This window comes from Lepidochelys olivacea (genome assembly GCF_965140295.1).
Source record: "Lepidochelys olivacea isolate rLepOli2 genome assembly, chromosome: 12".
Taxonomy (NCBI): domain Eukaryota; kingdom Metazoa; phylum Chordata; order Testudines; family Cheloniidae; genus Lepidochelys; species Lepidochelys olivacea.
In genome coordinates this window covers 7,687,342-7,714,008 of record NC_140422.1, presented here as the reverse complement: position 1 = coordinate 7,714,008, position 26,667 = coordinate 7,687,342, and the positions used below count along the sequence as shown (strand labels likewise).

The 26,667-nt window shown below is 44.5% G+C and overlaps 1 protein-coding gene across 4 annotated transcripts in view; it reads left to right on the top strand.

Moving 5' to 3' along the window:
• The window catches only part of NUP93 (nucleoporin 93), a 132,348-nt gene that overhangs the window by 78,155 nt on the left and 27,526 nt on the right, over positions 1-26,667 (top strand). For all 4 annotated transcript variants that reach the window (XM_084644580.1, XM_084644583.1, XM_084644581.1 and 1 more), the window contains 5 exons: positions 15,329-15,403; positions 17,947-18,036; positions 20,755-20,894; positions 23,741-23,873; positions 26,292-26,449. In XM_084644580.1, the coding sequence (XP_084500706.1) occupies positions 15,329-15,403; positions 17,947-18,036; positions 20,755-20,894; positions 23,741-23,873; positions 26,292-26,449 (596 nt within the window). The remainder of the gene's footprint in view (positions 1-15,328; positions 15,404-17,946; positions 18,037-20,754; positions 20,895-23,740; positions 23,874-26,291; positions 26,450-26,667) is intronic.

Sequence of the window (26,667 nt, the reverse complement as noted above, 5' to 3'; positions counted from 1 at the left end):
AAGTAGAACACGTATTGTTATTCCCACTTATTATGCAACAGCTTACACAGGCTGGAACTCGTTAGACACATTGATCCCATTGGGGAGAACTTGGCCTGCAGTAATGCCAAGGCAGTTCTGGTGAAGTCATTGGAGCTGCCTGGGTATAACTGTGGGTAGTGTCTAAACCTTACTCTTATCCTATATCTCTCCAATATCATCTTGTACCGGCCTAGATAGATGACATTCCTTCTACCTAAGGGGAGCAGCTACATTCACTTGCTTGATTTGGCATGGGCTGACTTGGAGAGACCAAATGAACGGAGAAGTGTGGGAGTGTGATTTGGGTCAGGAAAGTTTTATCCTCCAAGTTTCTCTGTGCTGAGCCCAGTTTAACTGCAAGCCACCTCTAATTCACATGCTTCAAACAGCAAATGTCACAGCTTGGGCTCCTATTTAAGGTGCCATTTTCTATGGAGGTTGGTGTTTTATGCTTCTGAGTCCTCATCTGTATGTTTGTTCAATGCAAATTAATTAAGATGAATAAGAGTAACAAAATCATTTAAGGAAAGCTGGATACATACTTATGTGCAAATAAAAAAAACCCAAACAATTACCCAGTATATTTCCCTCCCCCCCCCCCCCCAAAAAAAAAAAACACCACCCCTCCACATTGTGAGCAGAACAGCACACAGCTGAGCGCAAAGCTATGGTAACGCGACTTCTTTTGTGCTGGGAGCACCAGGCCAAACTATGTCCCTGGAATGTGCAGTTACATCCCAGCCCCCCAGCCACTGTTCCATGCAAAACTATAACCTTGAAGAGGAGAAGCAGCATATTACTGCGCTTAAAAGCCTGAAAACAGTCCCAGTTTTTTTAGCCTTGCTTTTTTCTCCTCTCTCCTGTAAAGCTGCTGCTCCTTGGAGCCATTTATGGCACTGCACACTGCGGGGTGGTATTTAAAAAAAAAAATACTGGAGTTAATGGGCTATGGTCTGTATGGGGATTTGGAAATAATTAAAAGTTGTGAATGAAATGTTCCTCTTTGATTGCTGATCTCTTAAATATAGGTTAATCCAGTTAATACATTGCTTTTTATGGAAACACCCTCCCCCTGGAAGGTATTTTACTAGTGCTTTACTGTGGCTTCCCTGCAGGCACCAGCTTTGCTGTATTAGGAATGGCAAATAATGCAGGCTAAACTTGTTTAAAGCTAGGCAAGACCATCCCGTTGTCTTGCGACATGGGAGTCTGTAGATGCCGAAGCTATTCTGGTGTCTTCCAGCATCTTAATTTTGTGTGCAAGAGAAATATTTTGAAGTTTTTCTTTTGCTTTTCCTTGAAGCATCAGCTATTGGCTGCTGGCCAAAGCTGGATATTGTAATTAGTAGCCCAACGGACTGCTCTGATTATGGCAAATCTTGTCTTCCGACGTCTTCGATATCAAAATGGACACTAAGCCCATCCAAAGCACTTGACACACAGAGTGCACACTGGTGGAAAGAGATTTCCCCCCAATAATTTTTGTGAATGAGGTTTATAGAATGATAGTGCAGATCCAGTGTCTAAACTCCACTCTCCCCTTCAAAGCTCTTGTGGTATCAGTGTGTCATTTCAAGAGCATTTAAAATCCTTGATATATTCCAGTCCTTGCCTTGAGAAGTCAAAGGTCTGAGAGGTTTGAAGTGCATCTACTGTGTTAAAAGCCGGTTATCTAAGCCCCCCACAGCAGGTTGTTCTTCTAAAGCCTTGTTCCAGTCAAATAAGATTTGTGTGTGTGTGTGACACAAACAGACACAGCATGTAGAGTATAGCAGAGGCTTAATTGATATCCTTTGGAGATGCAGAATCAGTTGAAAAGGCACAGATCCAAACACAGCAGGAGGCAAGCCAGCCAGTGAGCCAGTTCTCAGGCTTTGGGCAAGCCAGTGTAGGCACACTGCAATATACATTACTCATGGAAATAAGACCAATTAACAGGCAAAGCTTATAATTCAAAGAAGCCAGCACAGAACTTGCTTCTGAATCCCACCTCTCCTCTCACCCCGCCACCCGCCAACTATTTCTCTCCAAAAACATGTTGAATGGGAAATAGGAGGAGATCTTGGTGTTTGTGTTGCGTGTTCCAGAACTGCTCATGTAATCAGGCCAGTTCACGTTAGTTCTTAGGCTTTTCTTTTGGCCTGTCATTCTGAGCTGCTGCGTTTTGCTCTATCCCGATCCTCCCCTCTCCTGTTGTAAAGCTTTGCTGTCAAGCAGCCCGTTCCTGCAGGGATGAAGAGGCCCTACTGCTCTAAATCTTCCTTCTGCCCAGTATAGCATGCCATCACGTTCCCTGAATTCTAGGACTTCATGATGCTTTCAGGCAGCGCTGCGCAAAAATGTGAGTATTTTGATGGGTGTCCTCCCATCCTGGTCTCCTGCACAGTAATATACTGTCCACTGGCCAAGCCATTTGGAGCGCTGACAAAATGTCTGCCCAGGTTTCCGCTTACAAATGTTCCTATGCATATGAGGTTAATGAATAATGCATCTTTATAAGCATGCGGTTTGGTGCACAAGTGAAAGTAAATGCTCGGCTGAGTACAAATAAAGGAAGATCCTTTTAAAAGGCAGCATTGTTGAGCAAAATTAATTTTAAAATAGAAGTGTGGTGACAGTACCGTCTAATGGCAATTTTGGGAAATGGATACTTTTGAAAAATAAATATTGCCGTCCCAGAAAAATCTTTTTTTAAAGACCTAAATTCTTGGCAGGAAGAAACAAATGTGAGTCGTGAAAGCAGAACAAACCATTTAAATTGTAGGACACTACATAAACATAAGGGTGTGGATGTGCATATACTGTATATATTTCTCCAATTCATTCAACACACTTTCTCCCTGTGTTTCTTTTCCTGCTACTGTTGCATTTAAGATAACATAGTACATGTTGCCTTATCAACTGCTAGTCTTTCTCTCTCTTCTTTTATAATCTTCACCTTTTAAATATTTGATCACCTCTGCCCTCCTCCCTGAAGAATCCTAAATGACCCCCTTTCCCCATTTCACAGTAGGAATAGCTCTTTGAGGTTGCTGGTTATAAAATGACAGCTTGCACAGTGCTCTGTTATTCCGTTTTGGGGCAGGGAGCAGCAAATGGCCTTTTCCACGTTAACTTGTTGACTTTAGTGTCCGCTTTTTAAAATGAACCTAAAAGTGCTGTCTCCAATTTCCAATTCAGTTAGGAGAGGTAATGCTGCTGTTTTTCTTCGAGTGCTTGCTCCTGTCAATTCCAAGTTAGATGTGTACGCACCGCGTGCATGGTCGTCGGAAGGTTTTTCCCCTAGCAGTACCCATTGGGTCGGCTGTGGAGCCCCCTGGAGTCGTGCCTTCATGGTGGTGTATATAGGTCCCTGCCGATCCGCTGCCTCCTCAGTTTCTTCTTGCCACCAGTGACGGTCGTTGGAGCAGCTCTTCCCTTGCTACGGCAAGCCATCCCCTTGTGGACTTTTCTTGTACCGGTAAATAGTTTGAAAACTTAGTATTAGTTAGTTAGTTTTAGTAGTTCATAGTTAGTTTAGATGAGTTTTAGTTGGGGGTTCCCCCCCACCGCATTTCCCCTCCCGGGGTCTGGGGCATGCCTCGGTCTCAGGGGTTCAAACCATGTGGGTCCTGTCCAAAGCCTATGCCAAAGGGAGACCCGCACGACTCCTGCTTAAAGTGTTTGGGGGAAGCCCATTAGATGGAGAAGTGCAAAATCTGCAGAGGCTTCCGCCCAAGGACTAAGAAGGAGAGGGACTTTAGGCTGAAATTGCTCTTAATGGAGTCTGCCCTTGGTCCCCAGGCGGCGTGCGTCCCCAAGCCCAGCACTTTGATGCGGAGCGCGCCGGCCTTGGTAAGAGAGGCTGCGGCGCCGAGAAAGGACTTGGGCTCCAGGGACCCTCAGCACCACCATTCACTGATGCCGAAGATCACCTCAGGTGCGAGTGCTCAGCATCGCTTCCATTCATCAGTCAGCACAAAAGAAAGACCAACAGAAGTCTCTCTCCCAGTAGAGCAGTGTAGTGAGGAGGCACCAGCGCGGTGCGTTCCACGCTGGGACATCCTACTCTGGCTCTGACTCAGCTGGCACAGTCAACTCGGGCCTCACAGGGAGGTCTATTGAATCCGGTTCTAGTGAAATCCCCGATGCGGGAGTGTTGGGGGGGAGGACTTAGACCTTCCCTCCACGCCAGACACCTGTGAGGCAGCTAGGGACCTCATTGTGACGATGGGGCAGTCCCCTGCACGGGCACCGGCACTGTAGAGGCACAGTGCCCTCTAAGGGCAAGCCAGTGGTGATGCGGGACCACTCGCCCTCACCTCAGCACTGCTTCCTGGCACCATGTCACTCTGTTGGTTGCTGAGGTCGGAGGCCTCATCAGACTTGGAGGCAGAGTCGTATACTTCTAGGCAAAGCCGGCGCCGCTCCAGACAAGAGGAAGGACAGGTATTGCCTATGATGCCGTGGCCACCCAGTGGCAGACGCTGGCTCAATGGCCCTTCTGAACCTCCAGGGCCAGGATCCAGATCCTTGTCGGTGGTTTCGGAGACATGGGCCCCTCCATCATAGTCATCTTTAGCCCAGGAACCTCCACGAGGCCAAGAGATGGGCATGCAGCATGGCACCAAGACCGCAGTGGGACCTGGCACTGGGTCCAGTACCGAGACAAGCACAGGCCCAGAAACCAGCACTGCTTCCTGCACCATGCAGGTCTTTTCGGTGCAGGGGGATCCCTGCGAGCCAGAAGGTCAGGAAGACCTGATGCCCCCCTCTCCCCCCACCCGCCCGGCATCTTCCTCATCCTGCCCTGATGAAGCGGTGGCAGGCACATCCACCACACTGCTGGCCATGGACAGAGTTGCTCAGAAGGGTGGCTCAGAATTTGGGCGTGCAGGCAAAGGAGGTGTTGGAGGAGACCAACCCCATGACTGACATTCTCGTGCCTGAAGGTCTCTCGAGGGTGGCTTTGCCCCTAATTAAAACCATCCATAATACTGCTAAAGCGTTGTGGCACATGCCCGCCTCTCTTCCCCCACATGGCCAATGGGTCTTGAGCACGGTAGAATTGGGATGTTCTCTGCAATTCTGTTCCCTCCCTCCTTCCCCGTCCCTCTTCAGGGACCCTTCTCACAAGCAATTCCTCATGCAGGAGGTGCAATCGCTCCTACTACTCAAGGCAGGAGAGGACGTCCCTCTAGAGTTCAGGGGCAAAGGGTTCTATTCCCGGTATTTCCTAATCCCAAAGGTCAAGGGTGAGCTCAGACCTATTTTAGACCTGTGAAACCTCAACAGATTCATGAAGATAAAGTTCTGCATGGTCTCCCTGGCTTCCATTATCCCCTCTCTGGATCTGGGGGACTGGTACGCCGCCCTTGACTTGAAGGATGCTTACTTTCACGTGTCCATAGTCCCATCCCACAGATGGTTCCTCAGCTTTGTGGTCAACAACACTCACTATCAGTTTACAGTTCTCCGCAGCCTCTCGGTGGCCCCTGGGGTGTTCACCAAGTGCATGTCGGTCATGGCAGCCTTCCTGCAGAAACAGCAGGTGCAAGTATTCCCGTACCTCGACGACTGGCTAATCAAAGACTGCTCCAGGGCCCAAGTGGAGGCCCATGTGAGCCTAGTTCGGATGGCGTTCCACAGGCTCGGTCTGATATTGAACGCGGCAAAGTTGACCCTAATCCCTACTCGGAGGACAGAGTTAATCAGAGCTCTCCTGGACTCCGATCAAGCCAGGGCAATCCTTCCGGAAACTTGCTTTCTCGCCATGGGTGCCATCATAGATGAACTCAGGCGATACCCCACCACTGCGGTGCGAAATTGCCTGAAGTTGCTTAGCCATATGACTGCTTGTACGTATGTAGTACAGCATGCCAGGCTGTGGCTCTGCCCCCTTCAGGCTTGGCTAGCCTCAGTGTACAGGCTGAACCGAGACCGCCTAGACAGGTTGGTCACACTCGCTCCTCCAGTTATTGAGTCCCTCAGGTGGTGGCCCGACCCACAAGCAGTATGTGCAGGAGTGCCCTTCTCTGGGCAACCCTCACTGTCTCTAGGAACGGATGAATTGGCGATGGGTTGGGGGACGCACTGAGGAAGAAGAATCAGGACTCGAGGTCTCTGGTCCCAAGCCGAACTTTCGCTGCACATCAACATTGGGAGCTATGTGCAGTTCACCTTGCTTGCCAGATATTTCAAACCCATCTACCCTGCAGATGGGTATCAGAATTGACAGACATTACAACAGCGATGTTCTATATAAACAAACAGGGTGGTGCTCACTCCTCTCCCCTGTGTCAGGAAGCCCACAAGCTATGGGACTTCTGCATTGCCCCCTCCATACATCTGCAGGCATCGCACCTTCTGTGCTCTCAGAACAAACTGGCCGATCATCTCAGCAGGTCCTTTCACAACCACAAGTGGTCCCTCTGCCTGGATGTCATAACCAACATCCTCCAGAGGTGGGGATTTCTCCAGATAGAGTTGTTCATAACATGGCTCAACAGGAAGTGTCAGCAGTTCTGTTCCTTCCTGAATTACAGCCCACGTTCGCTCACAGACGCTTTTCTCCTCCCTTGGAAGGGGCACCTGCTTTATGCATTCCCGCCCTTCCCGCTCATACACAAGCTCCTGCTGAAGATCAGAAGAGAGGGAGCATCAATGATCTTGATAGCACCAGTATGGCCACATTAACACGGGTTCACCACGCTTCTAGACCTGTCAGTGGACACACCTATAACACAGCCCCTGGTCCTGGACTTGATCACGCAGGATCACGGCTGCCTCCAGCATCCCAACCTAGAGTGTCTTCACCTCACAGCATGGAAACTCTATAGCTAAACCCCTTGGCGCTTGCTTGTTCAAACTCCGTTAGGGAAGTTCCCTTTGGCAGCAGAAAACCATCCACTCGAGCCACTTATCTGGTTAAGTGGAAGAGATTCTCAATCTAGTTTCTGCAAAAAGACACTCTGTCACTACAGTAATTGATTCCCATTATCCTGGACTATTTACTACACCTGAAACAGCAAGGCCTCGCAGTGTTGTCAATAAAGGTGCACCTGGCCGCTCTCTTGGCTTTCCATCCCGGTTCTGCTAGCCGGTCAGTATTCGCTAACCCCATGGTTGGCTGCTTCCTCAAAGGACTAGGTTGGCTGTATCCCAAGGAAAGATAGCTGACCCCGCCATGGGATTTCAACCTGGTGCTCTCAAGGCTGATGGGCCCTCCTTTTGAGCCTCTAGCAACTTGCTCTCTCCTCTGTGTTTCCTGGAAAGTGGCATTCTTAGTGGCCATAACTTCTGCCAGGAGGGTGTCTGAGCTTAAGGCCTTAATGTCCAAGTCCCCTTATACTCTTCTTTACAAGGACAAGGCACAGTTGTGGCCATATCCGGCCTCTTCCCCCCCCCCCCCCAAAGGTAGTTTCTCAATTCCACGTGAATCAGGACATTTTTCTTTCAGTGTTCTTCCCTAAGCCACATGCTAGTAACCAGGCGTGGATGGTCCACTTCCTGGATGTCAGATGAGCGTTAACTTTTTATATTGAAAGTACGAATCCATTTTGAAAGTAGACACAGCTCTTCATTGCAGTCGCTGAGCGGATGAGGGGGCTCCCAGTGTCTTCCCAAAGGATCTTGTCACGGATCATGGCTTGTATCAGGGAGTGCTATGACCTAGCAAAGATACCTGCCCCAGCATTGACAGTGCACTCCACAAGGGCGCAGGCTTCCTTGGTGTTCCTGGTGCAGGTTCCCATTCAGGACATCTGCAGGGCAGCAAGGTGGTCATCAATCCACACCTTTACATCTCACTACATCATTACTCAGCAGGCTAGAGATGATGCAGCATTTGGCAGAACGGTGCTGCAGTCTGCAACTTGGTGAACTCTGACCCCTCCTCCTGGGAACTGCTTGGGAGTCACCTACTTGGAATCGACGTGAGCAAGCATTGGAAGAAGAAAAAACGGTTATCTACCTCTCATAACTGTTGTTCTTCGAGATGCATTGCTCATGTCCATTCCAAGACCTGCCCACCTACCCCTCTGTTGGAGTACTCTGGTAAGAAGGAACTGAGGAGGTGGCGGGTCGGCAGGGACCTATATACACTACCATGAAGTGTGACTCCAGGGGGCTCCACAGCTGACCCGACCGGTACTGCTAGGGGAAAAACCTTCTGACTTGCATGCGGCATGCACACGCCTACTTGGAATGGACATAAGCAACACATCTCAAAGAACAACAGTGACGAAAGGTAGGGCATCATTTTTTCCATCACATTGGCTCAGTCACAAAAATTCCATGGAACAACTTGATTTAAAAAGAATTCAGAGGTCTACCTAGAATTCAGATCTGAAGTGGCACTAAAACTGCTCCTGCAGCTGTTCTAATAGGAAGTGAAAGGTGGGATGTGGGAATGTAAAAAGAGGGGAAACAATAATTTGTAAACTCCTGGAATTCTTTTTATGCATTCCTGAAAGGTGGAGACAATGGATATTTAAAGAATGGACTGTCGCTCGAGCAGTTCTCATCTCTGGCAGATTGTTAATAAAAATGATTTTCAAAACCATAAAGGTTATGAGGAAATTAAACTGGAGGAAAGAAAAATAGCCACGTGTGTTTAAAAAAAAAAAATTCCTATAACAATTGTTTGCTAGTTTGATGTGCATTTTAAATTCAAATGTTAACTTGTGCATTTCAGCCTGTTAGTCATACAGCCTTGTAGAGTAGCAGCCACATATATGCTCAGTGCTGCAAAACGATAGTGGAGGAGAGAGAAATCAGATTCAGAGATGAAAGCCTCGATCTTTATATTTGTGTCATTGAGGCATTGACTGAAAAGTGACATTGTCACAACGAACCCACCCACCCCCAGCTTGTGTTAGCAGTTGAGATCTCATCAGTGAATAATGACAGAGTCCATAATTTAGCATTTCTTTAAATAGTTCTGCAATTTATCTGGCACAGCATAGGGAGAGACTGCAAAGCACCATTTCTGCCTTCACCTCTGTTTCCCAGGAAACCTGCTTTAACAGCTTCTTTGTTCTTCAGAACAAAGCCTTTGTCATTATTTAGGTGAGTTTAAAGGAATATGTATCAGATGATTTGGCACTGGAAGAAGCATACAAACACTTCCAAATATCGGGATCCACTAGGAATGATCATTAAAGATTTTTAAAATGTGAGTTTATTGGTATATAATGTGTTTTTTAAACACGTGTTTTTAGTTTGAGGAAATTATTAGTCTTAGTACTTAAATTCACCAGTCTTTAATTATTTATAATTTCATGGGCATGTTTTTCATGTTCTAAATATCTCCGTATTTTAAATAATTCTCCACTGCACTGTTGCCAAGAAATGAAAACAGTAAATAAATCTGTATCTACTATTCTGCATAATGTAGCTAAAAATGATGGTCCAAATTTGACTCAGTATTGTTTGAGCCAAGGGGTTGTAAAACACCAATGTTCTGAGCTTCTGATAAGTTTCTGGGTGGAATTGCTGGTTCTGGGACTCTATTAGCTGAGAGACAGCTTCTCTCCCTTTGCTATACTAGTGACCTTGTATTTAGTTATTTCGATTTAAGTGCAAGAATGCACCTGTCCAAAGCTTAGACTCTTCCCAATTTACAGTCACAATCCATGCAGGATGATATACCCAGCAATGTAACAGAGCCGGATAGGTGCCAGAGAAATCAAAACTCAACAAAAATTATATAAGCTTAACTAGCCCTCAAGTCAATGCGGAAAAATATACCCCAGTCGTTCGATAAGGTTCCTGCAAATAGCCATTGCCATGTGTCTGGAAGGTCAATAGATTTGGGCCATTTTAGGCTAAAGTTGGGGAGACAAGGAGCCCTTGTCAAGAACATCTTGCCGCCAGTTCCCTCTCATCTATACCCAGGGGAGTCCAGTTTAAAAATCACTACTGACAGCAGCTGTGGCATGAACACAACACACACACACGAACATGAACACACACACACAGTCTCTGATATGCAGAACCCAGGCCATTTAAGGACATGGGTACTGCCATGCTGGACCATGGCAGAATTCATCTAATCCAGTGTACTGTAGTTGACAGAGGCAATACCAGATGCTTCAGAGGAAGATGCAAGAAAACCCTAAATGGTAATCATGGAATATCCTGCCCACAGGTGAAAAGTGGTTCCTAGAGATTTGGATAGGTGCCAGAGAAATCAAAACCAATCGATCAGCTAAATCTCATTTCTAAGTCGCTGCTGACATAATCAATGATTCCAGCACAAACACACTGGGAAGTAAACCAAAAAAGCCATGTTAACGTAAATCCTTATTAAAATCAGAGGGGGAAATCAGTATTTTGTCAAATACAAAGAGACAAAATTGGGAGGGAAAGATTTTAAAAAATATATTTTCAAGTATCTACGTGACACTACTTTAATAGTAGCAGGTAATAAACTTGGCAGTGTGATTTTAAGTCTTATGATTTTTTCTGTGTGAAATATTGATTTTAAACAAATGTAGGAAAGACAGTAACAAAATATAATAATGTCCAATTTATGAGAGGAGAGTTCAATAGAGATCCCTCATGAACGCAGCAAAAATGAGTAGCTCTGTCTAGTTTCAGATGCTGAATAAAAGTGTTATTTAATGGAAGATGGATATTATACTGCGATTAATTGTAGTAAGTGCTGCCAAAGCACAACAAACTTCAACAGATCTGAAGATAGCTTGACTGGACTAAACAAGGAGTGAAAAGAAAACCCATCCTGGAGCTGACTGTTCAAACAAAGACTGTTTAAAGTTAAAGACGTGCTTAGACAGGCAGTCATGGCAAACTGAGCCTTTCCAGTAATGGATATAACATGTCATTAAGCAATGTCTTTAGGTGATCTGATCTACACACAAGAATGTTAACATTCTGGATAGGTTACAAATAGGGAAAATAAGACATTTGACAATATTGATAAGGTGACGCCCAATGGATAATGGCTGGGTCCAGCCAGCTGTACCTGGCTTTACCATTAAAATGCTTATTTTAGAAACTATCCAACCCCACATGCTCTTTATCAGAATAAGCAACTAATTCCAATTTAGAGGCCATATAGGTGGACATGTGTTTTTAGTTTATAAGTACATAATATAATTAATTATCTATAATGGAATACTGTCCAAAGGTTAACTGGCATTAAAAAAAGACTCCTCCTACCAAAACAAAAGGAGATGTTAACAAACGTATTTTGAATTGGAGGGAATTATATTTTGGTTGGTAAAGTCCAAACACCTGCTCTGTCTTGATCAAGTATGTTCTGTTGGAAATAGCCTCTTTCCTGCCTCATACTGAGAAAGAGGGACGATCAACGAGTTATCTCAAGTGTCTATACACAAATGCAAGAAGCCTGGGAAACAAGCAGGGAGAACTGGAAGTCCTGGGACAGTCAAAGAATTATGATGTGATTGGAATAACGGAGACTTGGTGGGATAAGTCACATGACTGGAGTACTGTCATTGATGGATCTAAACTGTTCAGGAAGGACAGGCAGGGCAGAAAAGGTGGGGGAGTTGCATTGTATGTAAGAGAGCAGTATGACTGCTCAGAGCTCCGCTAGGAAACTGCAGAAAAACCTGAGAGTCTCTGGATTAAGTTGAGAAGTGTGAGCAACAAGGGTGATGTCGTGGTGGGAGTCTGCTATAGACCACCGGACCAGGGGGATGAGATGGACAAGGCTTTCTTCCGGCAACTAACGGAAGTTACTAGATCACAGGCCCTAGTTCTCATGGGAGACTTCAATCACCCTGATATCTGCTGGGGAGCAATACAGCGGTGCACAGACAATCCAGGAAGTTTTTGGAAAGTGTAGGGGACAATTTCCTGGTGCAAGTGCTGGAGGAACCAACTAGGGGCAGAGCTGCTCTTGAGCTGCTGCTCACAAACCAGGAAGAATTAGTAGAGGAAGCAAAAGTGGATGGGAACCTGGGAGGCAGTGACCATGATATGGCCAAGTTCAGGATCCTGACACAAGGAAGAAAGGAGAGCAGCAGAATATGGACCCTGGATTTCAGAAAAGCAGACTTTGACTCCCTCAGGGAACTGATGGGCAGGATCCCCTGGGAGAATAACATGAGGAGGAAAGGAATCCAGGAGTATTTTAAAGAATCCTTATTGAGGTTACAGGGACAAACCATCCCGATGTGTCGAAAGAATAGTAAATATGGCAGGCGACCAGCTTGGCTTAACAGTGGAATCCTTGCTGATCTTAAACACAAAAAAGAAGAATACAAGAAGTGGAAGATTGGACAAATGACCAGGGAAGAGTAAAAAAAATATTGCTTGGGCATGCAGGAGTGAAATCAGGAAGGCCAAATCACACCTGGAGTTGCATCTAGTAAGACATGTTAAGAGTAACAAGAAGGGTTTCTTCAGGTATGTTAGCAACAAGAAGAAAGTCAAGGAAAGTGTGGGCCCCTTACTGAATGATCGAGGCAACCTAGTGACAGAGGATGTGGAAAAAGCTAATGTACTCAATGCTTTTTTTGCCTCTGTCTTCAAGAACAAGGTCAGCTCCCAGACTACTGCACTGGGCAGCACAGCATGGGGAGTAGGTGGCCAGCCCTCTGTGGAGAAAGAAGTGGTTCGGGACTATTTAGAAAAGCTGGACGAGCACAAGTCCATGGGGCTGGATGCTTTGCATCCGAGAGTGCTAAAGGAGTTGGCGGATGTGATTGCAGAGCCATTGGCCATTATCTTTGAAAACTCATGGCGATCGGGGGAAGTCCCGGACGACTGGAAAAAGGCTAATGTAGTGCCCATCTTTAAAAAAGGGAAGAAGGAGGATCCTGGGAACTACAGGCCAGTCAGTCTCACCTCAGTCCCTGGAAAAATCATGGAGCAGGTCCTCGAGAAATCAATTCTGAAGCACTTAAGGGAGAGGAAAGTGATCAGGAACAGTCAGCATGGATCCACCAAGGACAAGTCATGCCTGACTAATCTAATTGCCTTCTATGACGAGATAACTTGTTCTGTGGATGAGGGGAAAGCAGTGAATGTGTTGTTTCTTGACTTTAGCAAAGCTTTTGACACAGTCTCCCACAGTATTCTTGCCAGCAAGTTAAAGAAGTATGGGCTGGATGAATGGACTATACGGTGGATAGAAAGCTGGCTAGATTGTTGGGCTCAACAGGTAGTGATCAATGGCTCCATGTCTAGTTGGCAGCCGGTTTCAAGCGGAGTGCCCCAAGGGTCGGTCCTGGAGCCAGTTTTGTTCAATATCTTCATTAATGATCTGAAGGATGGCATGGATTGCACCCTCAGCAAGTTTGCAGATGACACTAAACTGGGAGGAGAGGTAGATATGCTGGAGGGTAGGGATAGGATACAGAGGGCCCTAGACAAATTAGAGGATTGGGCCAAAAGAAATCTGATGAGGTTCAACAAGGACAAGTGCAGAGTCCTGCACTTAGGACGGAAGAATCCCATGCACTGCTACAGACTAGGGACCGAATGGCTCAGCAGCAGTTCTGCAGAAAAGGACCTAGGGGTTACAGTGGACAAGAAGCTGGATATGAGTCAACAGTGTGCCCTTGTTGCCAAGAAGGCCAATGGCATTTTGGGCTGTATAAGTAGGGGCATAGCGAGCAGATCGAGGGACGTGATCGTTCCCCTCTATTCGACATTGGTGAGGCCTCATCTGGAGTACTGTGTCCGGTTTTGGGCCCCACATTATGCAAGAAGGATGTGGAAAAAATTGGAAGACGTCCAGTGAAGGGCAACAAAAATGATTCGGGGTCTGGAACACATGATTTATGAGGAGAGGCTGAGGGAACTGGGATTGTTTAGTCTCCGGAAGAGAAGAATGAGGGGGGATTTGATAGCAGCTTTCAACTACCTGAAAGGGGGTTCCAAAGAGGATGGATCTAGACAGTTCTCAATGGTAGCAGATGACAGAACGAGGACTAATGGTCTCAAGTTGCAGTGGGGGAGGTTTAGGTTGGATATTAGGAAAAACTTTTTCCTAGGAGGGTGGGGAAGCACTGGAATGTGTTCCCTAGGGAGGTGGTGGAATCTCCTTCCTTAGAAGCTTTTATGGTCAGGCTTGACAAAGCCCTGGCTAGGATGATTTAGTTGGGGATTGGTCTTGCTTTGAGCAGGGGGTGGGACTAGATGACCTCCTTAGGTCCCTTCCAACCCTGAGATTCTATGATTCTATGAGTAGCAGTGAGCACACTCATTTAGCCACAGCTGTACAGACAAACGGGCCCGCAATTTTTGGTGGCCATTTGACAGTGCAGCCTTATTGCACCACAGTAGCATGGATTTAGTTTATTCCACCTTTAAGAGAAGAACAGAATCTTAACATAGAAAAATTGTGGTGAGCTATCCCCCCACTACCAAGCCAGCATGTCTCAAGTCTGGGTCACCTTTCTGGATGAGAAAATGATTTATTCTCCAGGTCCAATCACTCACTGACCTCTCTCTGCTAAGGTTGCCAACAATGGGGGGCCAGCGTTGGTAGGTAGTGCAATATTCTTATTCCTTTGTGAGTCTCAATACATTTCAGTGGGGCAAAATAGGAACATAAGAATTGCCACATAGGCTGGAGAAAGTGGTCCTTCAGGTTCAATGTCTTGTCTCTGACTGAAGTCAATATCAAATGCTTCACAGGAAGGTATGCAGCATTGTAATAAACAATATTTCAGTAACCATAAGCAGACAAATAATTATAAAATGCCTTCTGAGGGTTTCAGAGTAGCAGCCATGTTAGTCTGTATCCGCAAAAAGAGCAGGAGTACTTGTGGCACCTTAGAGACTAACAAATTTATTTGAGCATAAGCTTTCGTGAGCTACAGCTCACTCCATCAGATGGGGAGCATAAGCTTTTGTGAGCTGTAGCTCACGAAAGCTTATGCTCAAATAAATTTCTTAGTCTCTAAGGTGCCACAAGTCCTCCTGGTCTTTCTTCTGAGGGTGTTTCTTCCTAATCCGAAAAAGCGAAAAGTGAATGGTTGATTTGTGTGCTGAGTCAGGAAGGCTTCTGCCCTTTTATACATTTAGCATTAAGTGTAGATGGTACTAAGCTTACAATAGAGTAGTTCAGTGATGGTGAGTGTGGATTTCTACATGTGAAGAGTTCAGCAATAGGTTGCTGTGTTTTGCCTCTTGAGCATGTCTGGCCACAAGCAGTTTTGCATTCCCTGTCTTGTGAATAGGTAAGAGGGGGAAACAAAGAGGGTGGAGTGGTTTGATCTGTTTGATGTGGTGCACCACAAAGAGGCTGAACTAAAAATGCATGCGAAAGAGCTGCTATATATGAACAACAGACTCCTTAATCCCTGCCGTGTTTCTTGTTCAACAGCCCAGTTGTATCAGTGAGTTGGGTCCTCCAGGTCGCAGCTCTTTGGATAGCATGGAAATGGCCTATGCCCGACAAGTGAGTATGCTGAAAGGGGATAACAAATCATTGCCAATGCGCCTTAGCCACGACAGACATGGGAGAACCCCCGAGTGAGTGAAAAGAGGTACATCAGGACAGGGATGACCGCACCTGGCTGGGATGAAAATGCAGTCAAGAAAAGACAAGAAACTTAGCCTGGCTTTTTCTCAGAAATGTGCTTCTCTATCTACTGAACAATTTGCATCTAAAGGTGATGCTGATGCCATGTGTAATTACCCAGATCACTCATGGTTATACAGTAAATGGAAACTTTTTTATCCTTTGTTATGTGAGACTTTTCAAACTCATGTTAAAATGTAAAAGTATTCAAACCACTACTCTACATTCTCGCAGTTTTTCAGATTTCAGAGGCACCCTTGGTGATTGGGGAGGTGGCAGTGGGGAAAGAGACTCAAATATTCATTATGGCAGTTGTCAAGTTATATCCAGTTTTAACTGGGTCACTTATGAGGAACTGCAGAACACCAGGGCTGAATTAGATGGCTGCATTGGAACTGATCTGAAAAATTTCAGGAGAAGATATTAAATCTATTCATAACCATAAGCAATTATGTTTTTGGTTTCTTTGGTTTTGGCTTTTTGGTTTTTTTATTCAAAGACTAAGGTTCTGATTACCAGTAATATTGGAAGCAAAATAAAAGACAGGGACTTGATTTTCAGAATTGCTCGTGCAAAACTGCACCCAGTTCCTTGCACTGAATTACCAGGATTACATGCGTAAATCAGGTATTTGTGCAGACAGATGGCTAGTTACACATCTGTTTTGCCATTTCTATATGCAGTCATGGTAACTGTGTACAAAATTAGTTACGCATTGATAAACGTGTTTTTTAAAATTGGGGCTGAAATACCTTTATTCACTTAGCATCGGTTCTGATTCTCTTCTATTTGTTGTTAATCCATAATTAATTCGTTGGCTCCCATCTGCACTGTAGAACTACTGTGCTAAAGCCCCCATACAATAGGGTTCAAACCATGGTTTTAGATTACAGGAAGATCATTCCTCATTTTTCTGGAATAGATTTAGTTTACTGTAATAGCTCATGAATATAGGAATACTTCTAAATTCAGTAAATAAGACACTATCAGATCCCCTACTGCAAAAACGGAGAGTCTGAGTTTCAAAGGTCCTAGCACCTTCAGCTGCTATGGATTTCAGTGGAAGTTTAGGGTGCTCAGCACCTCTAAAAATCAGGTTATTGTTATATACTGTCTCAGCATGGTATCAGTACCTATTTAATAAAACTACAGTGAAGCTCTTTTTAATACGGGATAAAATAATTGTTCCATGCAGCAGCCCAGAACCATTCACAGGAGCCCAGTGAAGTTTAGTTTCAACGACTGCTTGGTAATGGAATAGTTCAGAGGCCAAGCCCACTGCTGTAGTGGTAGAGGAACGCATTACCATCATTGGGGACAGTTTGGATCCTGAGTACAGTTTCTTGCATCTATGCTAGGAATGCTGAGAAGATAATAGTATATCCAGCTGCTAGAGAGTAGGGGGGAGCCTTTTATCAGCCTCCAACTCTCCCTTCCAGGTAAATGCCTGGAAGGTTTTCAGAGGTAGCTCTAATTATCCCTTTTACCTGGAAGGGAAGGTTTCTGGGCTGGGAATGAAGGAAAATGTAGAAAAGAAGTAGCTAAAATAAGATCAAGATTTTTAAAAATGGGCATTATGCTCCTAAATCATTATTCAGGCACCTAAACAAGCAAGTGGGCTGAAGTCACCTCTGAAAATGGATGTGCCCAAATGAGGATTTAGGAGCAATTTTTGAAAATCTTCACCTAGCTTCTAATACACAAATAACTGAACTGTAATGAACAATTGATCTGTTCAATGCATATATTTCTCTCTCTGCAAATTACAGTCCTCAAGTCTTAAAAATTCCAAGAAGAGAGGGCAATGTTAGAGCAGCTTGCTCAATGTTTGGTGGAATTCACTCTGCAGGGCAGATAATCTCTTGCAGGACTGGAGGAATTTTAAGGCTCTGGGATGGATCTGAAAGGAATACTTTTTCTCTTGCAACACAGCTTCATTTAACAAGTTTCTGCTGTACAGGTTGCTCTGGGTTGGGGTTTATAAACACTGCTACCACTAAGGGACTTAATATGGTTTCCAGAATTCTTTTCCTGTCTCTTCGACAGAAATGGGAGTGGTGTACAGTGAACCGTCACTCTGACAGTCATATATCTGCCAGCAGTTTTCCCTCCTACGTTGCAATTAGTCTAACAGAGCAACCAGTGCAAAGCTCTGCCATGCAGAACAACTGAGTAACTGTATTGTTCCTGACATTCAAGCAGCTCTGGGGCTGTGGTAGTTTTGTGGGGGGTGCTTTTCATGTTGCTGCCCATCCCTCCCCTTGTGTCCTGGGTGGAAGGCAGCTGATGTGGGAAGAAAACTGGCTGGAGACCTTGAAGGCCATCCAGTCTTGAAGCCTGTTTCAAATTCTGCTGCTGTAACAGGGTGGAGGAAAGAACCATATGCATTGTGAAAATTGCTTACTTTTGATATGTTTCAGATTTATATTTATAATGAGAAGATAGTGAACGGACATGTGCAGCCTAACCTGGTAGACTTTTGTGTTGCTGTTGCTGAACAGGATGATAAGGTAATGCCAATCAGTTAACATAGGAAGATGTCCTTAATCTGTTTTCAGCTGTGATTAGCAGCCTGCTGACATTTACAAAAATGTACTGATATCACAAGACAAAATTGCATTGCTTTACAGAAGATAACAAGCCAGGAATGCAGTCTTCTTCAGTACAGCAGGGCCCGTGTGGTAAACTCTGGGACTGAAATTCTATTTACAGCGAGGTAGAAAAAAATGCCCTGTTGTTTCATTGCTTTGTGATCCCTAGAAACAAGTACTTCACTTTAAATGGATCCTGTTGTGTCTTGCTTTAAAAGCAGGCCCCCCGATATCCACATGTGCCATTGTGTACATGTGCTTTCAAAGAGTTCCTGAATGAAGGGGCTCATCTTCAGATCTGGATTGTGGAGAATGTAGGTTGGTCTCCAATAATAATACTGGTTCCTGTTTAAACCCAAGCACCAACTAAATAGCCTTGCAGAGGCTTTAAGCCAACATTAAATCTGCTTTTCCTATTTCACTCCCTCAGCGGGATTGCTGTGGTAGCAGACTCGTTGAAATATACTGTGCTGTGAACTTTAATTCGTCAAGTCTCAGCTTTGTTCCAGATTGTGCCACCTATCTGGGAAATCCCTTCACCTTCTTGCTGGCCCGTGGCAGTTGCTAAAGGTGCTATTGCAAAATAACACTGCTTTTGGACTTGCTGCTGTTTTTGCTTTTCTTCTTTTTTCCTCCACAATATTTCATATTACAGTAACACCCCACAGTTCCCATAAGCACCAGGGATGCGTTGTGCTAGGCACGCTCCAAATGCACAGCTGGACATAGTCGCTGAGCCAGAGATCTTCGTTGTATGATTTAGTATTTCTAACCTTTTCCTGAATATTGCAGCTCTTTTGTATTCTTTTTCTGGACTTATCGATTATTTTATTTTCATGTAAGTTATCCTTTTTTTAAAAAAAATCCTTGAAGAAATTACCAGTTGGATAAACATCTTGCAGGTGATAAAAGAGCCTGATTCTGCTCTCAGTTACATTGGTGTAAGTCAGGAATGACTCCAATGCAGTGGAAAAGCCATGTAGATGAGATCAGAGTCTCGCTCAGAGAGCTTTCAGATGAAAGAATAGCAGGGAGGGGCTTTTATCAAGAAGAGTAAAAAAAAAAAAAAAAAAAAAAAGGTATAAAGCTGTTTTTACTGTTGTTATCCATACATCAGTGTCCTTCACACAACTGTTTTCGATGAGGTGGGTATAATCTTAAAGCAGAAGGGTTGTAAGGAGAGAGATTGAATGCGTATGTGACTCACGCTTGGGGGAAGAAAGGAAGTTCTAGATGTGTACAAGTGATAGTGACTACTTATAATACTCCCCGGTTTTCCTCCAAAACAAACGCACAGACTATGAAGAGCTGTGGGAAGGGAACAGGGAAGTGACTCATATTGGAAAGTAAAGCCAGAGCAGAGGTTGCCAAACCAGGTGTCCAAAATTTCTTGGCCATCTAACAAACCTAAATGACTTTGAATGTACACCTGTACTAGAGATCTTAACAGACTCTGAGGGCTTTGAGCAATTCTGTATTCATTTTAACAGAGACAACTCAGAGTTTCAGTGCTTGTCACATAGAAGCATCGTGGGTGAAATTCTGACCTCATTGGAGTCGATGGCAGAACTCCCATTGATTTCAGTGTGGTCAGGATTTCATCTCATGTGTCTTACTATTTTAGTAGAGGAGGACTGGTCCTGTGTGTAGTGATAACTTAATCTGCATGAAGATGTAGGCCGAGGCCCCAGGGTCTCCACATTTTTTGTAATGTGGACCACATCTGAACAGACAGAGAGAGAGTCTTGTGGATACATGCCCTCCTGTTCGTGATTCCATAACTTCCCAGGGCAACTACAGCAATTGTTTATCCGGAAACTACAGCTAGGAAAGTATTTGTTTAAAGCAGGGGTGGCCAGCCTGGGGCTCCGGAGCCACATGCGGCTCTTCAGAAGTTAATCTGCGGCTCTTTGTCCAGGCGCCGACTCCGGGGCTGGAGCTACAGGCACCAACTTTCCAATATGCTGCGGGGTGCTCGCTGCTCCACCCCTGGCTGTGCCCCAGGCCCAACCCCACGCCACCCCTTCCCCTTCGTCTGCCACGCCCTTGCTCCTCCTCCTCCCCCCAGCCTCCTGCACACCACAAAACAACTGATCGTGGCAGGCGGGTGGTGCAGGGATGGAGGGTTAGGCGCTGATCGACGGTGCTGCTGGCTGATGGGGCGGGAGAGCTGAAGGGGGGGCTGCTGACGTGTTACTGTGGCTCTTTGGCAATGCACACTGGTAAATTCTGGCTCCTTCTCAGGCTCTGGTTGGCCACTCCTGGTTTAGAGTGATATAATGACTTGAAGCAAGGAAGCAGACCCATCACCAAGCCCCCAACCAGCTGTCTGAAAACCATAGTCAGTCATCTGTGGGCCACAGTCAGACAAAATCTTTGCAGGCAAATGCTCCTTCAAAGGAGGGTGATGCAGAGAAGGTTGGGAACATCGTTATCAGCCTAACTCTGGCGTGCGTCCTGTCACCTGGACTCATTCTGTCAGGCAGACAGAGATGGCTTACTCTGATGTGTGCTTCTAATGTCTTCGTCATAAGTCTCGAGTAGCTGTAACTTATCCTTTTTTATGTAAAACGATCAGACTGGGTAAATCCCTAATGGCTGTAATAACCACTGTTGTTTGAACGGATTCATTTCTAGAATATCTCTGATATGTGGGCCATGGTTAAACTAATGACAGAGGTATTGCTGGTTCCTGCAAGCGATGCGTTGAAAGTCCGGACCAACATGGAGGTGCGCATGGAGTTTGTAAGGCAGGCTCTGCGGTACCTAGAACAAAGGTAAGGCAAACATAATGGAGAAAAGCATCCTTAATTACATACAGCTACAACTTTCCTGTGGCTCCACTGGTATTCTCTAAATAGATACGTGCACACACTGAAGATTAGTGAATAAATCAGAAGAAACTAATTCCCCATCAGAGAGCAGCCACTGGGGTAGAGAACTATTCCAGTTTTGAAAAAATTCTTGAGTCCATTGGGAGACTGTTTTGAAGACACAACAACTATTTATTGTTCCTTCCCTGACACTCTTTATGTACTTGCCGAGGTGGCAAACAGGTGCTGGACATAATACAACTAATTGAAATAGATAAATTATCCCTGCCTACAAAAAAAATAGTCTCCCTCTTCCTCATTCCCATCGGGATGCTAATGACATGGAGATACTAGAAACTAGGGCTGGGTGAAAGTGGTGAGAATGCTTTGCTGAAAAGTTGTGTAAATACAGTTTTCCTTCCTTTTCATGCAGTGACCCTGAATATTTTGCTTTTTTTGGTGAAATTGCAGGAGACTGCAGTTGGAACGTATGACAAGGGCGGAGGGGGTGGAATGCTTTCATAACTCCGTGCCTGTCAGACTGCAAAAGGAGCTAAATGTGGCCTGTTTTTTGTTGTGTGTTCGCAATAGAAGTCCTGCAAAATTTAAGTTTGTCATGAACAAACCCACTAATGCGTTTGTTCCTAATGATTATGAAGCCTGTTGTTTTCCCCCCTGCCTCTCCAAGTTACTATATGAAAACACCGATAAATCAATAGCCAACGTTCTGTCAGTTTGCTTGTAGGGAAGAGAGCCATAGAGAGTACGATAGAATTTAGGCCAGACACAGATCATCAGTCCCAGCAAATATCAGCAAGAGCTGGGGCACAAACTGTCAGAGCTTGAACAAGGTGTGTGCACGGCTACGTGCACAGAACAACTGCAGCAGCAGGTAGGGTGCCCACAAAGTTAGGATTCAATGCAAGATTCCACTGACTGTGTGTTGAGCATTACAAAATCTGAACTGTTCATTGCATGAGTAGTCCTTCGTTCCAACAGCTGCCATCATGACATTAGCTGGAAAGTATGATCGTAGAGAGCAAACAATAGATATAACCTTCTCCAGGTTTGTGTAGGGGTTGCTAAGGCACTGGGGCCTGATACAGTACATTGGGATGAGGTGTTTTCCCCTACCATCATAGCCTCCTTCTGACCACGAACAGTTGGTTGCCATGCCTCATCAATACGCTGTCGCTCATTATCACTCATGGGCTTCATGGCAGCATGCCCATCTGTTTCCAGATGAATTGACCCATCAGAAGAATCCTCTGCTGCAAATTCTTCAGCATTAGCAATGCACAACAGGCCAATTCGGGTCTTAACCCAATTTGCTGAGTATCCAGCTTGGTAAATGATCACAACCACATTTTTTTCTTGCACGGTTTTTGAAATGAGGCCTTTCAGGCTTACTATTTTTAAAGCCCAACTAACATACTTCGCAGCATTAATTTTTATTTGCCATGAATTGGCCTACTGGCAAAGCAGACCCTTATGAGAGTGAACTTTCCCTACTGGAGTCGTCGCGCCCTACCACCCCTTCAGGTATGCCTTGGGTAAATTGAAGTCACTCACAGCTGGCCTTGTGTCAGGTCATTTACAGCAGACATCTGTGGTCTTAAACCCTGAGGAACACATACGTAACTCAACCAGAACTCTAGAGTTCTGATACTGTACTAAATTTAGCATAGCTTTTCACACATGCAGTTCAGTCTCACATATTAATCTTTAGCCTAGTTTTCTGTAGCATGCACACTAGGTAGAAGGCTGTTGAATTTCATTAGTTCATTACTGGCTGAAGGAAAAAGCAGGAGCTCATTTGTCCCAGCCATCCATATAGTGTTGCTACAGTTTTTTTAATTCATATTCCGGCCCGTTCCCTGTAGTTTCAGTACATGGAGAGTTTTTTATTAGCTTGCCTCGGTGAATTACTTTCACTTGTAGATAGTGTTCTCAAATCCACTTTCTGTATGTAGAGATTTTGCATCTAAATTCTCTTTTTCCCCTGTGGTTCCCTTACGGTAAGCCAGTGTCTCTGAAGTTTATCATTAAGGCCCTACTTAATTCGCGCAGATCTCGCAATATTAAGCTTCCATCGCAGTTTTTATTTTAATTAGCTTGCTTTGCACAGTCCACAATTTTGCATACATTTTGGGGTTTGCAATACACTTTTCCCCGCAGGAGTCCACTAGAACCCCATTTGTCTGAGCTGACAATGGCGGGGCTCCGACTGTCAGTTCCACGCATTAGTGGATGTAATATAGTTGCAGCAAAATGTCTGGTTATCAAAAAACAAACAAACCCATAACATAATACTTGAGTGTTTATATTGTTCCAGCAAATATTTCTTAAACAAATAGGTTTTCTCTGGCTTTTCCAAAATACCGCAATTAATAAAGGTCCATTATTACTTTTCCACAATTTTTTCACGTCTTGTCTGCAACTCACAATTATTTGACAAGCGTCCCGCAATTCAAGTAGGGTCTTACTGATCGTTTCTCCATCACAGACATGGCGAGAGCATGCATGTGGCATTTTAAATGTCATTTTGTCCTTGTTAGCATCGTTAGATGAAAATGTTTTTTGTTAGCATGAGAGTTGAGCTAGTGCACTGTGAACGTACAATTTCTCAAATGATTTCCATGTACAAACACCTGCATGAAGGAACATAACTCCATGGATCATGTTGCCCCCACGATAGTGTTTGCACTTCATAGTAATTCACTCAAGGATAGATGGTTCTTTTGAACAGGAAAAGTCATGGGCTTTTTGCAGGGCTTGTATTTTACTTCTATTAAAATGCTTTCTTACAGTTACAAGGATTATACTTTGGTGACAGTATTTGGAAACTTGCACCAGGCTCAATTGGGTGGAGTACCTGGGACCTACCAACTAGTCTGCAGTTTCCTTAATATCAAACTCCCAGCACCTGTCCCCGGTCTCCAGGTATGTGCAGTACCGTTACTGATACAGCTAATGTGCTATTGCACACTTCTTCACACTAGTGTAGGCAAGAGGCCAATGTAACCCCCTGATGATTTTATTTTATTTAGATTGCATTAGGCAGTGCTCTCTTTCCTTCCCCCCACCCTTGAATAACCGTAAAGGTTCATTGGTAAAATGGAGTATAGTAGATGGAAATCACTTGACTGTTTAGAAACAGTTACAAAATGGTGATTTTCTATATTTAAGCCTTAGAATTATGCATGTTAGAATTTTCTCTTAAAAGAGCATTGAGATATATTCAGCTGTTTAAAAACGACAGCTGTATGATTTTTCTATCTTAAAGGGCTAAATTTAAACATCTAAAAAGCAGCTTTCTTTTTCTGCTGCAGATTGCAGGTGCAAGTAATTTTGGGCACGACTTTGCACCCATAATGCTGTGCTGGCACCAGTTGCTGCCATTGAGATGTCTAACTACTGAAGCACAGGCAGAAATCAAGTGTTCGGCAGTCGAATCCAAACCAGCTCCGCCCGCCCATCCCCATCAGTGCAAAGTTGTGCCAACCATTACGTGAACCACAAAATTGTAGGTGCAAATAGGGAGGATGAAAGATTTGCGAATAGAGACAATTAGAAACAAAATAGTTGAAATTCAGCTCCTCCTTTGCTGACTTGCTGAGACCCACATTTAATGGGTTTTTTCCCTTGGTAACAGCATCACGAATACTTTATGGCCTAATCCAGACAAAGCCCTTTGTAACAACTTCCATTGACTTAATTGGGCTTTGGATAAGCCCCTGAATGGAGAGCAGAAAATGTAATTCCCTCTTCTGTTATCAGTGCTAGAGAATAGCCTCAATTTTTGCAACTGGAACTTGCTTTTTTGCAGCTGACAAGTTTCTGAGATCACCTTTTAAATAAAATCTGAATAACTGACAATAATTGGAAAGGTTTCAAAGTAGCAGCCATGTTAATCTGTATCTGCAAAAAGAAAAGGAGTGCTTGTTAGTCTCTAAGGTGCCAAAAGTACTCCTTTTTTAATAATTGGAAAGGGGGATCTCTTTACAGAATTACCTCCTATTGAAGTAATAGTCCGTGAACCCTTTCTTCTACTTATGGCTTCCATACGTTAAAGCTTTGTATCTGTTTGAAGTTGGAATTCATTTTAGCGTTTTTGTTTTGTCCCTGCCCGTAGCTGGGTGTATCTTCTCCCCAGCCATGTCCCCTTCTGAGCAAGGAGAATGAACCTCAGTGCTCCAAATAATCCAGTAGAAGTAAAAGAATATGGCTAGTGGGTGATTCGTAGGAGCTCAGATAGAGACTCACGATGGCTGCTAGCAGCATGAAATTATTTATAGGTATATGGATGAACAAATAGCTTAGCACTTCACTTATTATAGTCAATAAAAATATTTATTCTTTCCATCACCAAGCCCTTCAGCGCTTTTGTGCCTGTTCTCTTAATCGAATCACAGGGGCTCAAGGATGTGGTGATCTTAACTGCGGAGTATTTCTGTAGAAAGGTACAAAAAAAGCAATTCAATAGAGCATTTGAACCTGCTGTTCTGTACCTACTGGCTCGCTTCTGTGCAGTGGGAAGATTCTGAATGGCTCTCTTTCCTGTGAGAGAGAGACGGTGGGTGAGGTAATGTCTTTTGTTGGACCAGCTTCTGTTGGTGAGAGAGACAAGCTTGGTCCAATAAAAGATACGGCCTCACCCGCCTTGTCTTTCTAATACCCTGGGGCTGACACGGCTCTAATAATTCTGTTTCCTGCTGGAAGATAGATGAGGCCTGGCCAGTTCCAGGCCTAGAAGTGCCAAAATAAATAGTGAGCAAAGAGAGTAGATCTGTATCCAGAACACTGTTACTGATTCTAATCCACTCCTGTTCCCTCTGTCACCGTGATGTCATGCAGCTAGAAGGCATAAAGAGTTCCTTCCTTCACAGCCCTGGAGAGTGCACACAGGAATGTGCTAACAGCGGACTGCCCAATCGTCCTCTTATGCTCGTCCCATTGGGACTAAGCATGTCACTACTTATGCGAGTGGTTGCCACAGACCTGGCTGGTTTATGCTTTTTCCCAGCAAAATGATGAGGTCAACTCGTATAGATGCTACTAGTATGATTGGAGAGTTCTCATCCAGAGGGGAAAATGCGGGGGAAAGGGAACTAAAAGCAGGATGTTCTTTCATATCCACAGACACGCACAGCTTCCCCAGAACTTAAATCAAGTGGGCCTGATCCTGCATTTTTGTTACACAAATGGAATTCTGCCTGAAGTCAATGGAGAACTGAGTATGAGGGAGAACTTGAGTATTTTGCTGAAACAAAATGAACTAGGTGGTTGGCGCGTATAAAGAAAAATAAATCAAAGTATTGTGCAAGCTGTTCGATTTTAAAAGTCTTCCTTTGTTTCCAGGATGGGGAGGTGGAAGGCCATCCTGTTTGGGCATTGATTTACTATTGCATGCGCTGTGGAGATTTAATCGCCGCTTTGCATGTGGTGAATCGGGCGCAGCATCAGCTGGGCGAGTTTAAAACCTGGTTCCAGGAGTATATGCACAGTAAAGATAAAAGGTATTGTGACCTGGGAAAAATCTATGTGCTGTGAAAAATCGCTGTGGAATAAGGTTAATGCTTTGGGAGGAAAATAAAACCCTGAGGTCTCTTCTTGTGAAAATGGCTGGCTAATATATGCATTGCCTATTTAATTTACACATAAGTTTTCACATTTTTAATTCATGGCTTTGAAGTCTAGAAACCTCCACCGAGAGAGAGAGATTAGAAAACATGCA